Here is a 16060-nt window from a genome sequence, read left to right on the forward strand (position 1 = left end):
GGTTCTGAAGCTGCTGAGCTACTAAAATTAGCTGACCTCATTATTTGGGATGAAGCACCAATGGCACACAAATTTTGTTTCGAAACTCTAGACAGGACCTTAAATGACATAATGAAAGACAAAATGAAACCAAATTTAGTATTTGGAGGAAAGGTAGTATTCGAAAAATTCCCTTTCTTATCAGATCTTCCCCAAACTCTAAGTTCATAACATTACCCATTGGGTCAGTAAAATAATTGGTCCCAAGAGTAAGTTTGTTTCCCCATTCCAGCATAAAACCATCTTCAAAATCCCCAAACCCCTGCAACGTAAGATATGCCAACAAACGACAATATAAGACATGCATGTAAGACAAATTAACAAATAATACATCAATAATATTCCAAACATCAATACAAACAAAATACAAGTACCGATTACAAAATAAAAGCTGGCGAAAAAGCTATATAATATAATATCGCAAAATCAACTGCAAAAGTAAAATACTACTTACATCACCTGGATACAGCAAGCAAATGGAGTTTTGGAACAGATTTTTGAAGCTGTATTTACCCGAAAAAGACATCTTCTCCCACATCCACACAGCGAACCAGAGAAGCCAAGAACTGTCACTGAACTCAGAATGAAACCAAACGTAAAGTCTAATGTTCTTCCCTAAAAAAATTAATAAAATATACGTTTCCGGAAACATCTGATATATTAATCACCTCCTTAAAATACCATTATATTATTTAAAACGAAAACAAAAAACTTTTATTTATTTTTAATACTTATTAATGCAAAATTATTATATGAAGATGAAATTTATTATCCATAATTATATTAGGTTCTTAATATATTTTAAAAAAATAGGCAAAATGCAAAATATATGATAAGTTGAAATATACGCATTACTAATATTTACTTTCACTATACTTTAGTAATTACCATTATTTATTTTTATTACTTAAAAATTACTACTTATTCGATTTATAACAGAATTATTATTTTCTATCTCTAAATATTACTGATCTAAAATAACACTTTTAAAAAAATTACAATTTTACATATTATTTATCATTTAATGTTGTCTGTTATCTTGGAATCCAAATATATATAGGAATCAAAATATCTAAATCCCAATATAACCAAATTTAAATTACATATTTTAAAACATAAATACGAAACTTAAATTCACTTTTACGTATATAGTTCATATATATTACTTTTGTGAACTATAATATTCTGTAACAATATTTATGGGAAAAAAAATACCAATCTACTTAAGAATTAATATTTTATTCTATTAAAAATACAACATTAAAAGAAAAAAAATCAGAAAACACCACTCGTACGTACGTACGGGTATAAACACTAGTTCATGTAAAAATAATCTAAACAGTTTCACTTTTAATATTATATATTTTTTTGTCAACTATAACTTTCAATAATGACTGACACATTACTTTTAATACTTCTATATTATTTATAAAAATGAAAAAATAATCAAATAAAAGCTTCACATAATGAGTTTGATCAAATAGTCCTTCAAATTCAAGATGCTTATTTTTTCCAATTTGGGTAATTCTTTGCACGTGTGAGTGTTAGTGTTAGGTGATCTGATCATGTTTATAGGTTCTGCTTTAAACTAACTCTCTACAGACGTCAAGTATCTTTCAGGTTCTTCCCACCAAAAAAGATTTACAAAATAACAGAGAAAAATCAAACCAAAATACTTGAAAATTAAAAAAAAAAAGAAGAAGATTGCTTCAATTCAGACTCCTTCTTGAACGCTCTTCAAATTCCTTTCTCTCCAAAAAATAAAGTTTCAAAGTAAAATTTTTTCAAATTCAATAATGTTTAAAATATTCTTAATGATGTATATTTAATATTCATAATTTTCAGTTAAAGGATATTTTTTCTAAAAAAAGTGTTAAATAATTATTTTTCTTTGAAATTAATTATATGTAAAAACATGAATTATGTACATATATCTCAACTCAACACAACAAGTGATTATTAAACTCTTAACACTATTTGTCCACATATTAAAAGAGTTTAATTTTCATACTAGGGTATATACTTCTTTTTATAGTATCAACCAATTAAAATTTAATCTGAATAACTATATACACTATTTATTAACTAAAACGACTTTACACATTAAAAAAAACGGATGACACTAAAAAAGATGAAAGATTCGTTATAATATTTAAAGGAAACAGAAATAATTAAAATTATATATTTGCTTGTTTTTTCAATGAAATTAACATTATCTGAATTACCGGATCCAGAATGTTCCATTGCCTAAGACACAAGACGCAATACCAACCGTAGGATCTGTTTGATCCGTGATGATCCCTCCGTTTATATTTCACACTCTCTCGTTACCTCACATTTCTTTCTTCCTTTCACTGGCAACACGGCCGCCGCAGGAGACAACAACCACAACAGCGTCAGGCACCTTTCTGGTGAGTGAGTTCTCACTCTCTTCTCTAATGTTTCCTTCCTCAAATTTTCTTCTTTTTTATTCAATTGTTTCATTTTATTTGGGTTTTGATCTGATTGGAGAATCAGGAGGTGAGAGGCGTTGGGTTTAATGGAGAAGGAACTGGTGGAATTGTATGACGCCGCCAAGAAGGCGGCGGATGCGGCCCTCTCCGGCGACGCTGAGCACGAGGAGAGCCGATGCATCGATGCCCTGGAACAGCTTAAGAAATTTCCCGTTAATTATAAGATTCTTGTTAACACTCAGGTAATTTTTCTCGTCTCTTCCTATTAGTTTTTGTTTCTTTTTATGTTTTTTTCTTGGGGTTTATTATTCAATTAGAAAGTGCAGGATTGATTTGGCAATCTGAGGTGCTGTTTTTGTGTGTGAAATATGTGCTTGCAATGTTGGGTCATGAGATGTGGTTGACGTCTTATAACTATTAGGGTTTCATTGAAAACCCAATGGAAGACCCAATACATATCTACACCGTGTAATGTTTGCTTTTTGGTGTGTTGTGTGCTTTGAAATAGATTTGAATTGCTTTATCATTTGGGTTTTTTTTGTACTCTTGGTTCTGCAAATAGATTGTGGTTGAAAGAAGGAAGAAACACTACATTTCTTTGTTGCGTGTTTGGGGGTTGGATGGGTTGAAATTTCTGATCAATCATTATTGAGAAGGTTAATTGGGATGATTAGAGTAACTTTTTGTGAATTAGAGGAATTTGGTCTTGCAGTTATAAGGTGCGGCCGTGTTATAGGCATGTTTAGGTGTTAAGGTCAAGTTTTCATAATGATGAGGCTATAAAAGTTTTGGTTGTGTTCCCTCAACAAACCTCTTCAAAGAATTTTAGTATCGCCCTGAGTTTGGGAATGAAGCTGGATTTAGCAATGTTGTAATGTTATTGTTCATATAAAATCTATAAACTTTGATAGTTCCTGAGGTTGTCCTTGTAGTTGGGTTCTATTATTTGGTGGTGCTGGATATGGAATCTCTGTTAGGATTCGAATCATTTCCATTTCCTCCAAACATTACAGTGTTATTTTATGAGAAAAAACGACAAACAACTTTGGATGGAATCTGTAGTCCCTGACCTGGTAAAGGTGAACCTGATATAAAGTCAGAGGTTTTCACTTAACAGGACGCTGTCATGCTCTATAAGCATAACTAATCATAGATAACCCAAATTCATTATTGACTTCTTTTTGTGCATAGTGCACTAGACGATGAGGAAGTTTGAAAACACTACTAGTCTTTTATCCACTGATATATTTAGGGGTTCCATTTTTTTCTCTTGCCAGGCAGAATGAATTGTTTGATAGTTTCACACTTTTTATTTTTACCTATGAGAGAATTATTGGGGGATTTGTAGTGGACTATGGAAAGCAATTTTTATTTGTGTGTGGAATCATTAAAATTGGAAATGTTGTGATTTGACATTGAAATCAAACCCCTCGCATCCCTCACGATTGGAACTAGTTAAAAGTATAATTTTATTTTCTTTTATTATTTTACATTTTATTCTTCAATATAATATTTCTCATTAAGGACAAGACACAACATTATCAGTATGGTTGATGCCCTGTGATTCTCATTAAGGACAAGAGACAAATTTTAGCATTTCCGAGCACAAGTTTTTTATTATCAAATTTTTATATCTATCAATCTGTAAATCAATTGTATTCATTCATTTGTCTTCTTCACTCCCTTATGCATCTATTTCGAAGGATTTTTTCAACTCCTCCTTCTCATACTTTTACTTTTTCTCTTTGACAAATTTCAATTTATGTAAATTAATATAATTTTCTACTAGAATGGGTTTGCAGATTGGAGTGTTTTGTTTGCATGTAACAAATGGGTCTTGCCCGATATACACTAGTTTAGTGAATTGGCACTACACAACTCCCTTTCTACATGTGCGGCTTCTGTGCTCTGTGGGCTTTTTGGTCTAATGTTCCAGAATATGCATGGGCCTTGTTTTGAACTTGTTTCTTGTTATAATTTCGTTCTCGTGGGTATTTGTGCATCCTTGCTTAGTAAATACGTACTTAATAATCAAAATCATAAGCCTGCTATCAGTGTTGGAAAGCTCTTTCGTAATTTTTAATTTTTAAATTCAAGTTCTTATTCTATCCAATGTTGACAGTGGAGGATCCATCGGTTCAGAGGTTAAAAGGGGGAAACAAGTTAGAGCTCCAAAATGAAAAAAAAAAAAACTGAGACAGATAGTGCACAAACCTAAGTATTTTGATTAACAAGAAGATAATTTTCTAGAATATTTGTTGGCATATAAAAGCGTTGGAATGTTTATGGATATTACTATGTTGCTGGCTTCTGTGTCTGTGAACGTTGCACTCTGATCATGTAATGGGATGGGGATGACAGCACCTCAAGGTTCAGTTTGGTATCGTTGCCTTAAATTGGGGAGAAAAACATTAGGAATAGGTTTAGCATTTATTTTCATTTATAGTGAATTCCTACCCCAAAAGGTATGGGAACACTAAACTGATCTCAAATCTTATTGATTTCAAACTTAGATTTGCTTTTTTCTTAATGTCATTTTTCAGGTAGGCAAACATCTTAAAGTTCTCACAAAGCACCCAAGGCAGACAATTCGGGCTTTTGCTGTTGACCTAATTGAGATATGGAAAGGCATAATTATCAAGGAAACAAGCAAAAATAAAAACGGGGGTGTTGATAGTAAGGTTGAATCAGCTAATGGGGAGAGATCTAAACCTGGGAAAATGCAGAAGAGTGCTTCAGTGAAAGTTGAAAAAGGTGAAACTGTCAAGGCTGAGAGAAATGATAGAAATGGTACATCAAAGTCAGAAAGTATGAGAAAGGCACAAAATGATGTCAAGATTGAGAAAACTGATCGTGCTGCAAGTGTCAAGGTGGAAAAGTCAGCCAAGGAGGTAAAGCCATTTTCTGGAACAAAGAAATTTTCATCCAGTTCTGCAACTCCCCCAAAGCTAGCAACTATGATCAAATGTAATGATGCAACGCGGGACAAAATAAGGGAACTTCTCCATGAGGCTTTGTCCAAGGTCTCTGGAGAGGCTGATGAAGATCTTGTAGAGATTGTCAATGCTACTGATCCTATTCGAGTTGCTGTGACAGTGGAGTCTGTATTATTTGAAAAATGGGGTCCTTCAAATGGAGCGCAGAAGGTCAAGTACAGGTCCTTAATGTTTAACCTTAAGGATTCAAATAACCCTGATTTCCGGAGAAAAGTTCTGCTTGGTGTTGTTGAGCCTGAGCAACTGATCAACATGAGCTCGTCAGAAATGGCTAGTGAGCAAAGGAAGCAGGAAAATCAGAAAATCACTGAGAAAGCTTTGTTTGAATGTGAACGTGGAATGCAACCAAAAGCTACAACCGATCAATTTAAGTGTGGCCGATGTGGTCAAAGAAAGTGCACCTATTACCAAATGCAGACTCGCAGTGCTGATGAACCTATGACAACCTATGTCACTTGTGTTGTCTGCAATAACCGTTGGAAGTTCTGTTAGTGCAGTTGTGTGTCACACTAGAGCTTTCCCATTTGTAGGGTATGAAGGTACGAGTGTCGTTATGGTTTCGAATAGCAGTCGTGCCAGAATTTTCTATCAGACTGTTACATGTAGAAAATTTGTAGGCAGAGAAATGTACTTTTATTCTTTTTCGGTTTTAACTCAAGTTTTCGCATTACTGTAGTTTGCTGTAACTTTAGAAGTTTATCTTTTATAAAATTTCTCCATTGTTTTTCTCAGGTTCTGCTCATCAGTAACTATAGAACTTAATGCCATTCAACCTTGATGATTTGGAAACGAAATGGTCAGCTGTAGCTATGTCTTATTTGATAGAGATTCGATTGAAATTTTCTAAAATTGTAATGTTATAATAAGTATATTAATTATTGAGAATGAAATACCCGACATAGTTAATATAAATTTAAGTAAATGTTTTTCATAATCAGCAAGAAAAATAATTAAGAAATATAGGTTATACAATTAAATTTTAGATTAAGATATCAAAATTTCTGATTGCGGCTTCAATAACGTAACAGTGGTCGTAATAACCAGTGTGGGGAGTAGCAGGGAAACTCAAAGAAACAGTTTTAAACCAAAACCTAATAGCTCTTCGGCCACTATAAGTTTTAAGACATGCTGTCACAGATGGATGAAATGAATGGAAATGCAGCATAATCATATTGAGAACCCTAAACAATAAAAATACAGTGATATTATCCATGTGTACACGGTAATGTAACACAAAAACCGCCAACTAATCAAGATACAATTGGTGATTATTCTCTTGATAGCTTTATTTATTTGAACTGCAGAAAGTAAAATCACAGTGACAGGGTTTTGTCGTTGAGTTCCTTGAGAGCTTGAAAGATTCTAGAGCTTGCATAAAATATGTGAGCCCTACGGTTATAATCCATAGGGTCCTTTCCCACATCTTCACCCATAATAGCTTCCTTCTCCAAACACTCCAACATGTCCACCACCCCTTTCCCTTCTCCACATTTGTGCTTATACCTTCCCATTATTACACTCTCTCCACCTTCCTCCTCTCTCTTTATCTCAGCTTCCAACTCTTTCTCCAACTCTCTCACCAAACTCCAACTTCCACATCCCACCACAAACCTCTCACTACCCTTTTGCAAACTAGTGCTCACACTCAACCCTGATTTCCTCTCCTTCAAAGTGAAAGGATTTTGACATGAAACCATGTGGTTGTTGTTGATGTTGCTCAAACCAAGAGAGGGGTGGTAGAGGTTGTGTCCAATGCCATGGCAACAAGAAACCTTCATTTTTTTGGCTATGGCTTTGGAGGAGAAAGAGGAGCTTCGTTTTTTATTTGTATTCAAGGTTGTGTCTGGAGAAATCGTGAAGGATTAGTTAACTAAAAATCAATAGTCCATGTTTCTGACAAAAACTGAATACACACCAACGTAGACGTTATGGGTTGATAATGTTTCAAAATAATTATATAACATTAAAAGATAAACATGAAAGCTACAAAGTGTTGTATATTTATTTCTTGAATTGCATAAAAAAATAAATTATTTTGAAAAGAAAACTAAACCGAACTATTATTTTGATTATTTTTTTTAAATTAAATTACCAAGAACCACTAACACTAAAATAAACCATATAGTTTAACATATATTAAAAAATATACTTAAAATAATACGTTTATCATTAATAGTTTAAAGAATTTAAATAGTTCGATTGATTTAAAATAGTCTAAAATACTTAGAAACTATAATTTATTTTATTTGAATAATTATACAGTTGATGAAAGTATTTTTAAAATATAAGATGGTTCTACAATAATCAAGTCAATGTTTAAAATTTTCGTCTGAATTCCAATTTCCAAGTGTGTGTGTTGTGTCTTCATCTGCCAAAATCGTCTAAACGTGTTTTGTAACCACGACTTTAATGAAAGATGATAGTGTTTGCTCCTTGCAAGCCAAAACCATTGAAATTACGCCAACAATTTCCAAAATCTCTCTATCATACAGAGAAGGCTTTTTTCTTTTACTTTCTTTTGTTAACAAATTTATCTATAACTTTCTTTTTCTTGGAATGAATGAAGATTTTATTTTCTACGGTAACACTTATTATGACTAATTTAACAACGACATATTATTATGAATAGTTTATATATAAGCCTGTTAAAATTTATAGATTAGGATCGTTGATAATTTAGACTATAGTTAATAAATTCCTACACTTTTTTAGCACACATCCAACTAGAATATCCAAAAAAATTTAATGAAAAATATTGTTACAAGAAAAGAACATGGATTATCCAAGATGACGTGAAGAGATTGGATCGAATAAAACCAAAGAAAAATTTACCTACAAAATCTCAAAATGAGTAAATATATGAGAATACAAGTGAGTGTATTATTTATGAGAATGCGTATTTATAAGAACGTGTAGAAGATAATTAATTAATAGTATAATTAATTGTGATTATGATTTAATAACTCGATTGATTGGAAGATTATATTATATTTTATTTATTGTTTATATATATATATATATATATATATATATATATATATTATGTAATATTTGGTGACATATAATATATATTATAATTATATTTATTATAAAGATAATATGTATATATTACATTATATTATAAGAGTAATTATATTACTTTAATGCATGTGAATAAAGGAACTGGTGGAGATAATGCACTGCTGAGTATTTGGTTCATATCTCTTTCTATTTCAGAAACAATGCTGAAACAATAATCTACAATCATGAATTTCTTAGTCATACTTGATATCCACTTAATTTATTTGATTAGTGTAATATCCAGATCATAGGGAGTGGGATTAGCATATACCAAATATTATGGATATGCTAAAGAATAGTATTGTTAACCATTTACTGGTTTAAATAGTTGAGCTACTTTTTCTAGAGCAAGTAGTATGTTAAAATATAATAATTACGGACACATTTTTTTTCTTTATATAATAAACAAATTATAATTTTAATAAATAATTATAGTTTTATTAATTTTGTTTTTAGTAATAATCAATGTAACTAAATATTATTTCTTTTTATCTTTAATAATTATTACACGTGTTTATTAAAAAAAATATAAATATTTGAAGAAATCTTGATTCTAAATTTATAAAGTCAAAATAAAGTATAAAAATTCAAATTACATATTAATATTAATTTTTTGAATAAACACATGATAACTATTAATTGTAATTTTTTTATTGTTATAAAATGGAAATGTATCAATATTTTTTTTTAAATTGATTATTTATTTTTTTACTCTTTGTAAAACAAAATTTTCCTAGTTTAAGGAATAGTTTTTTTTTTCTCTGAAACTCTTTTCGGTCTCCAAGAAGTTTTTTTTTAATTCATAATAAAAAAACTTCAATTTCCCGTTTTAAGAAGAGGATAATTTTTGTAAAATTCTATAAAATGGTGTTTAAAAGTGATAATGGTTTAAAGATAGTAATATTTATTTTTTTAATATTAAAAAGTTTTAGTATAAATAGAATTATTATAAACGAGTTTTATTATTTTTAAAATACACTATTTTTCTAAAAATCACTTTTTAAAGTTTTGTAAGGGTTCTCCTCCTTTGGTTCGCTTGATTGAAGATCTGAGGAGTGATCCTCACGGCGAACTCTTCAATTTGAACTGATCAGTTTTTTCGTTCGCGTAAGTTAAGTTTTAACTGTTTTCTTGGTCTTCTTTTGTTTTTGTTGCATGTGAGGTTTTTTCAGCTTGCATGTGAGGTTTTCATCCTTAATATGAGTATTTACTTATTAGTGATCATAACAGTATGTCATGATCATTCTTGTGATGTTTCTGTGTGTGGATAGAACATCTTGTGAAATTAGAAGCATTTTGGTGTTCTTAGAGTTGTTTGGGTATGTGGAGCCGCTTTGTTAGGTAAGGGAAACTAGTTTTCTGTTAAATTAATCATCTTGATAGTTAATTGTGATGTGATTTGTTAAATTAATGAGTTGTATGTTGAACTGTTTGATGTAGTTTGTGTTGACAAAAAGAAGAAGATGAACATCTTCCTTCAATAAGGAGTTTTGATGATAATGATGACTTATGAACAAATATGACAAATTTAATGATGATGCATGAAAAAATGTTGAAAACTTACAAGAATGCTTCGATTTAAGAGATTAATTGAAGAATTAAGAGTTTAGTTGTTTAAAGTCTTGTAATATGTGTATGTTATTTAAGATAGTTAAATTAGTAGGTCAAGAGTCAAAAGGTAGAACCCAAACAGTAGAGCACTGAGAGAAAGTCTTAGTTTTACAAAACACACTGTGATGATCGATTATCACTTATGATAATCGATTATCATACGTATTCTTTTAAATTTTGCAGAAACTGCTCTGGAATAATCGATTATTTCAAAGGATAATCAATTATCAGCACGAAACAATATTTTTCAGAAATTGCTATGGAATAATCAATTATCACTTATGATAATCAATGATCTGTGCCAGTTGTGACTTAACTTTTCATATTCTTAACCTAATTTCTAACTAGGCTTCTATAAATGGAGGTGAAAGTTCATTTTACAAAATACAGAAATTAGAGAAGTCTGAGTACTTGAGAACTCTATGTGGGAAGGCTTTGAAAAACCTAGTGTGGATAGAGCGATAACTTTCATCAAGTGGGATCTTGAGTGATTGAGTGTTGCTGCTGTTGCTAGGAGAAGCCGATCATCCTTTGTGTGATTCAAAGGAAGTGTTCATTCATTGTGTGATTCAAGGAAGGTGTTTTCATCCTTTGTGGATTTCAAGGGAGGTGTCTTCATCTCTTGTGTGATTCAAGATAGGTGTTTTCTAAACCTAATCTTTCTTATCATTGATTGTAAGTTTGATTTATTTTAGTGATTGAGTTAATCTCTTTTAAAAGATTAACAACTGGACGTAAGGTCTTTTGATCCGATCCAATATAAATACTTTGTGCAATTTTCTCTTCCCTACTCTATTTTATTCTGATTATTAAAATAAAAGAAAAATTTTATTTGAACTTTGATATTAAAAATGGGAAAATTTTAAAAGCACAATTTTTATTAAGAATCCAATTCACCCTCACTTTTGATTTTTGTCCAAACTCTAAACACTCTGTTGCGTGATATCAACAGTTTGTTGAATTGATGAGTTGTATGTTGAACTGTTTAATGTGGTTTGTTGAATTGATGAATTGTATGTTGTACTACTTGATTTTGATATGTGTTTGGTTTTGATTTGGAAAAAGGTTTGAATATGTGTCTTGAATGATTGAGTATCAATTTTGAACTCTTTAAAAACCATTTGGAATCAAAAACGCTAAAAGCAAAGATGCCCAATTAATCAAATACATAATATCAATTTCCTCAAATTGTTGTTTTTGATACACTATGGAACATCGCTGTGAATTCAAATGATATTTATATATTTACTTTCGTATTTATCAAGTCAAATATATGTATATAATCCTAAATCTATTCACTTTTATATATATATATATATATATATATATATATATATATATATATATATATATTTTATATTTTGGTACAATGGCAATCTCTAGAGAAGCCCCTTTATTTTATTTTTTGTTGGGTGCAGTAACAATTTTAATAATCTACTATATATCTAAGAAATTCTTAGTATAGGTAATTTACTGAGATAGACATCGTAATTAATTGACACCTGTCTCAAATTGAGGGTAATTTCGTCTTTTGGGTTTTATTTTTTTTCAGCTGAAAGCATTAAATGGTGATTGACGTTTGCTGACAGGCGGAGCCTTCTTCTTCAAGCCATTGCAGTTGATCGAGGTATTTGATTTTTTTTTTCTTCCATTATCTTTCTTCCTCTCCGCATTCCTTCTTCTTCTTCAAGTCCATTGCTTCTTCTTTCTTCTACTTCATACCAACGCCGTAAGTGTTTTAAATATTCTTTTGGTTGTTTATTTTTGTTGGCTGATTGGTGTTATTGAATGTTAACAGAAGTTTTGGGTGGAAGATATTTTTTTTAATGCTTTTTTTTTGGCTGATTGTTGTTGTTGCATGTTGACAGAAGTTTTGGTTGGTGTAGGTAAGTTTTTCTTCTATTTATTTTTTGTTGGTCTTTTTTTTTGTGATTGTTGTTGTTGTTGAAGGTTTACAGAAGTTTTTGCTGTTCTTCATCCTTTTTTCTTTTTTTTTCTTCTTCTTTGTGGATCCTTCTTCTTTCTTTTTCTTCATACTCTGTTATTTTTTCTTTACTTTGTGTTATGTTATTTTTTTTTTACTTTGTGGTGACTGTTCTTTATGAAAGTTTTGATTTTTTTGCAGATTGAAGTGCTTTGACGTCAAAGAAAATAAGACTCATGGATAAGGATCTAAGGCCCTTTGCAAATCAATTATCGAGGAAGCTTCTAGCCACGACTGAAATTTTATATTTTGTGGTGCTTTTGTGGAATGAACTTGCGAACAGTCCCTCCTTTCTCTCCTGCTCATATTTTTGAAACCCCAAATTTATATATTTTTCCTTTGGCTTTTTTTTGTTAAGGTTTTGTTCTCCTTAATCAACTGATTGTTTTGTTTCCATTTCCTATGATTATTTTGTTTCCATTTCCTATTACCGTATTTTCGTGGATCTATCAAATGGGTTTGTGGTTTGTTTTTATTTTTGTATATTTGTTTATTATATTGATGGTTGGTTTGTTTGTTGCTTTTGTTATTAAGGTTTTGTTTTCTTTCATGAGATGATTGTTGTTAAGGTTTGTTTTAGCTTTTGCAGTTAAGGTTTGCTTTGGCTTTTTTTGTTAAGGTTTTGTTTTCTATCTTGATGTTTCTATTTATTTTGTATCTTGAATATGTTTTTATAATCCAAAAAAGCCTTTCCATGTGAATGTGTATCTAATGTTTTTCCTTTCTTTGTCCTTATGAAACCTTAGGGAGCATAATCCTTGATCTGCGTGTTTGGAGTTGCTGAAGGTTTACTGTAAGTTTGCCTTCTCCATATTTTTCCTTCATGGTTTTAAATTGAAATCACTCTAAATTCATATATATTCTTAATATGTATGAATGCAATGATAGATATACTCTAAAAAGATCCCAAAAATTCTTTATTCACAGGCAAGCAGGCAAGAAGAGGAGATCCCTCCATGAAAAAATTGTTTTTTCCCGCACGAAGGTACAAAATATAAATGTGTCACTTATGTTTAAGGAAATTAACTAAATTTAATGGCAGCAGGAACTACAACTATTGAATAGAAATGCAAACTAGAGAGACAATTCTCTAAACTAAGAATGATTAGTAAATATGTTTGTAAATTATAGTTGTATTTTACCATCTTACTTATATGATATCAATCTTAAACTTTGAATGTTACATTTTTATTAGGCAATTGATGAAGAACAAAATGAAGTTATCTCTCTGTGCGTCTAATGATTTGGCTTCAAGAAAAGGTTATCTTGAAGAAAATTTAAAACTTGCTAATAATTTGAAAGTAAGTATAATTTAATGATCATATCAATATTTTATTATTCTCTTTTCATTTTTTTTATTGTTTTGTTGCTACTTTTATAGCTATTTTTTATTTGGTAGACATGGTTATTAACATCAATTAATGACTTTCTTTTTTTATTTGAATTCATTTTAGAATGTACCCAAACTTAATTTTTGTCCCATATAGGGACTTGCTGTTATAACTTCATATGATGATTGCAGGTATAAATGACTATTAATATTAATGACTGAGATGATACACATTCATCATTGTGGTTGTAATTGTTTTGTTGCTGCTCTTGATAATATTGTAACCTTACTTTCCAAATAAAACCAAGTGTTACAGTTGGAAGTTGTTGCATACCACTTTGTTCAAATTTTCGTACTCTCAAACTTTATTCTCTTGGTTTAGAAATCCTTTGTGCTATAATGGTCATGATATCTTTAATCTATATCTGGAATTGTGATTATGATGGATTATGAAATTTATTTGTAGGACGGGGTTGGTGGAGAACAATCAATACAATATCTGATAAAATTGGAAATGATTTCTTTGTCAGGATTTCTTAATTAGTTTCTAACATTTTCATAAGGTGTTATTTTATTTGACTTGAACGATATTGCAGCAGTCATGTAAATGGATTATCAACATGTATTATGAATATTGGTGCTCACATGACGTCATTTATATTCATTGAGATAAATGAAACTTATTTTATATTGTATTCTTTTAGTTATTCATTGAGATGAATGAAATTTATTTCATTGATTAATAGTTAGAGGCTTTTTATTTTGTATTCTATTAGATATTTCCTATAAACTTTTACTTCCCTCCTCTTCCACAATTAATGAATTTAGTAACTATAAAAAATTTGTAGTTTGGATAACAACTAGGTTGAATTGAAACTGTGTATGTATATTATACATTTTTTATGTGAAATTGTTCCTTTATTCGACTATCTGGTATGTTAGAATAGGAAATTCCCTTAAGTGCCCCCTGTTATCAAATGCCAAACACAACTCCTTTTTTCATCTCTTTTCATGTTAGTATCTATTTGAGTATATACTACTATACTATATGTATTCATCACTCAAATGCTTTGTGTTAACTATTAACTTTTTTCTTTCATCTTTTTATGTACTGACAGGTGCACATGTATTGACGGGGTTATATTTAAATACAGAAGATTTTATGGTCTTATGTTCTATCTATTCTGAGGTGATGATGATGGATGAGCAAATTTACATTTACTGGTAGAACATCCAGTCATGCATTGAGCGTGATGTACTATAAGAGATATTTGACACTGCTAGGTGGCCACAAAAGCAAAGGCTTTTTATCTTCATCTTCTATGGCTGTTTCATGTTTCATAATTTTTCTACCATATATTATGTACATATATGCTTTATGGATGCTATGGAAATGAAATGACCCTTGCTCTCAAAGGTTTTGTTAGACTATAAATTTACACTGATAGAGCAGTTTGTGTTAATGATTCTAGCCAATTTTACTTCCTTGGATTTACCCATCCAAGAGACATTAGATTGTGGTGATTTTTTTACATAGAAGAATTGAATACGTTTCCAATCATTAACACATACTTCACTCATGTTGGTTTGCATCTTTGTCTAGAAAAACTTGAAATAAAAATTTAAAAAAAGCAGATCAAGTTGTTTTTCATGTTTTCATATTAAAAGTAAGTAATGCTTTATATTTTTATTTCCAATGTCTATAACCAAAATATAAACACAATATGGAAAAACAAAAAAATTGTATTCAAGTATATCAAAATACAAAAGGCATTAATATGACATTTGAATATGTAATTTGATTAGGTTTTATGGGCTATCATTGCACGTCTTGAACTTTTGAATGTCTTTTGTTTTTTTGAACTTTGATGCAGGTCTTTCATATTTTCTTCTTATACTATGATACTGGTATTAAACATTGCTTAGTAATATAGAGGGCAATATTTTTATATGACCGTTGCACTTTTTTTTTTTAGTAGAACTCTATTACAATGTACTGTTTTTTATGAGACTTTAGTACTACGGTAACTATTGAAAACGGTGAAAATAGAAACATTAAAGAGCAAAATGTAGAAATTTCTAAATATCACGCTTCAGTTTGCTAAAGAAATGTACCCCTTAGTAATTTGCATTTTCTCATAAATTGTGCGTACCAATGTACCAGTTGTCTAACATGTTTACTAAGTTCAGATCAATTTTTCCAATTGAATAACCATTTTAAATCGACTATTAAGAATTGCTTGGCACCATACAAGGTAATAGATTTTTTTCAATATAACCATTTAAAAAATATATACTTAAAATTGGAAAAGGCATTTATTATGAATTTTAATCATGATATAATTATATATTAAAAATATTTATTTACAAAAATATGAATTACATAAATATTAATATTTATTTCCTATATTATTAATATTCAATACTACCTAATACACGTCAAAAAATTGTAACTTAGTCTACTACAAATACAATAAGGTAATAGTAGATTCTTTTTAAATATTATTTTAAGTCGTTTGTATCTATTTATGTTCATATTATCACATTTTAAGCTCAATTTCAATTTTGATGTTGTATTTATGTTATA

General features: G+C 30.1%; 2 protein-coding genes and 1 long non-coding RNA gene across 5 annotated transcripts; 2 read left to right on the forward strand and 1 right to left on the reverse strand.

Moving 5' to 3' along the window:
- The first annotated feature begins 2294 nt into the window (after window positions 1-2294).
- Window positions 2295-6219, forward strand: TFIIS (transcript elongation factor IIS). Of its 3 annotated transcripts, none has more exons than XM_028047275.2 (3): window positions 2295-2450; window positions 2557-2734; window positions 5036-6219. In XM_028047275.2, the coding sequence occupies exons 2-3, from the start codon at window positions 2579-2581 to the stop codon at window positions 5978-5980; spliced, it is 1101 nt and encodes a 366-aa protein (XP_027903076.2). In that variant the 5' UTR covers window positions 2295-2450; window positions 2557-2578; the 3' UTR covers window positions 5981-6219. The 3 variants fall into 3 exon arrangements, with proteins under 3 accessions (XP_027903076.2, XP_027903077.2, XP_027903078.2); XM_028047276.2 differs by having other exon boundaries at window positions 2346-2454; XM_028047277.2 differs by having other exon boundaries at window positions 2351-2450; window positions 2551-2734.
- Window positions 6220-6635: 416 nt separating this feature from the next.
- Window positions 6636-7387, reverse strand: LOC114163151 (uncharacterized). The gene has a single exon (XM_028047279.2). The coding sequence runs from the start codon at window positions 7264-7266 to the stop codon at window positions 6802-6804; it is 465 nt and encodes a 154-aa protein (XP_027903080.2). The 5' UTR covers window positions 7267-7387; the 3' UTR covers window positions 6636-6801.
- Window positions 7388-11701: 4314 nt separating this feature from the next.
- On the forward strand, window positions 11702-14853 carry LOC146883906 (uncharacterized). Its single transcript, XR_014984326.1, has 4 exons — window positions 11702-11786; window positions 12285-12936; window positions 13071-13128; window positions 13339-14853. It is a non-coding gene; the product is annotated as an uncharacterized LOC146883906 (long non-coding RNA).
- The last annotated feature ends 1207 nt before the right edge of the window (window positions 14854-16060 follow it).

This window comes from Vigna unguiculata, chromosome 9 (genome assembly GCF_037176805.1).
Source record: "Vigna unguiculata cultivar grain cowpea cultivar isolate G323 ecotype 2 chromosome 9, ASM3717680v1, whole genome shotgun sequence".
Taxonomy (NCBI): Eukaryota; Viridiplantae; Streptophyta; class Magnoliopsida; order Fabales; family Fabaceae; genus Vigna; species Vigna unguiculata.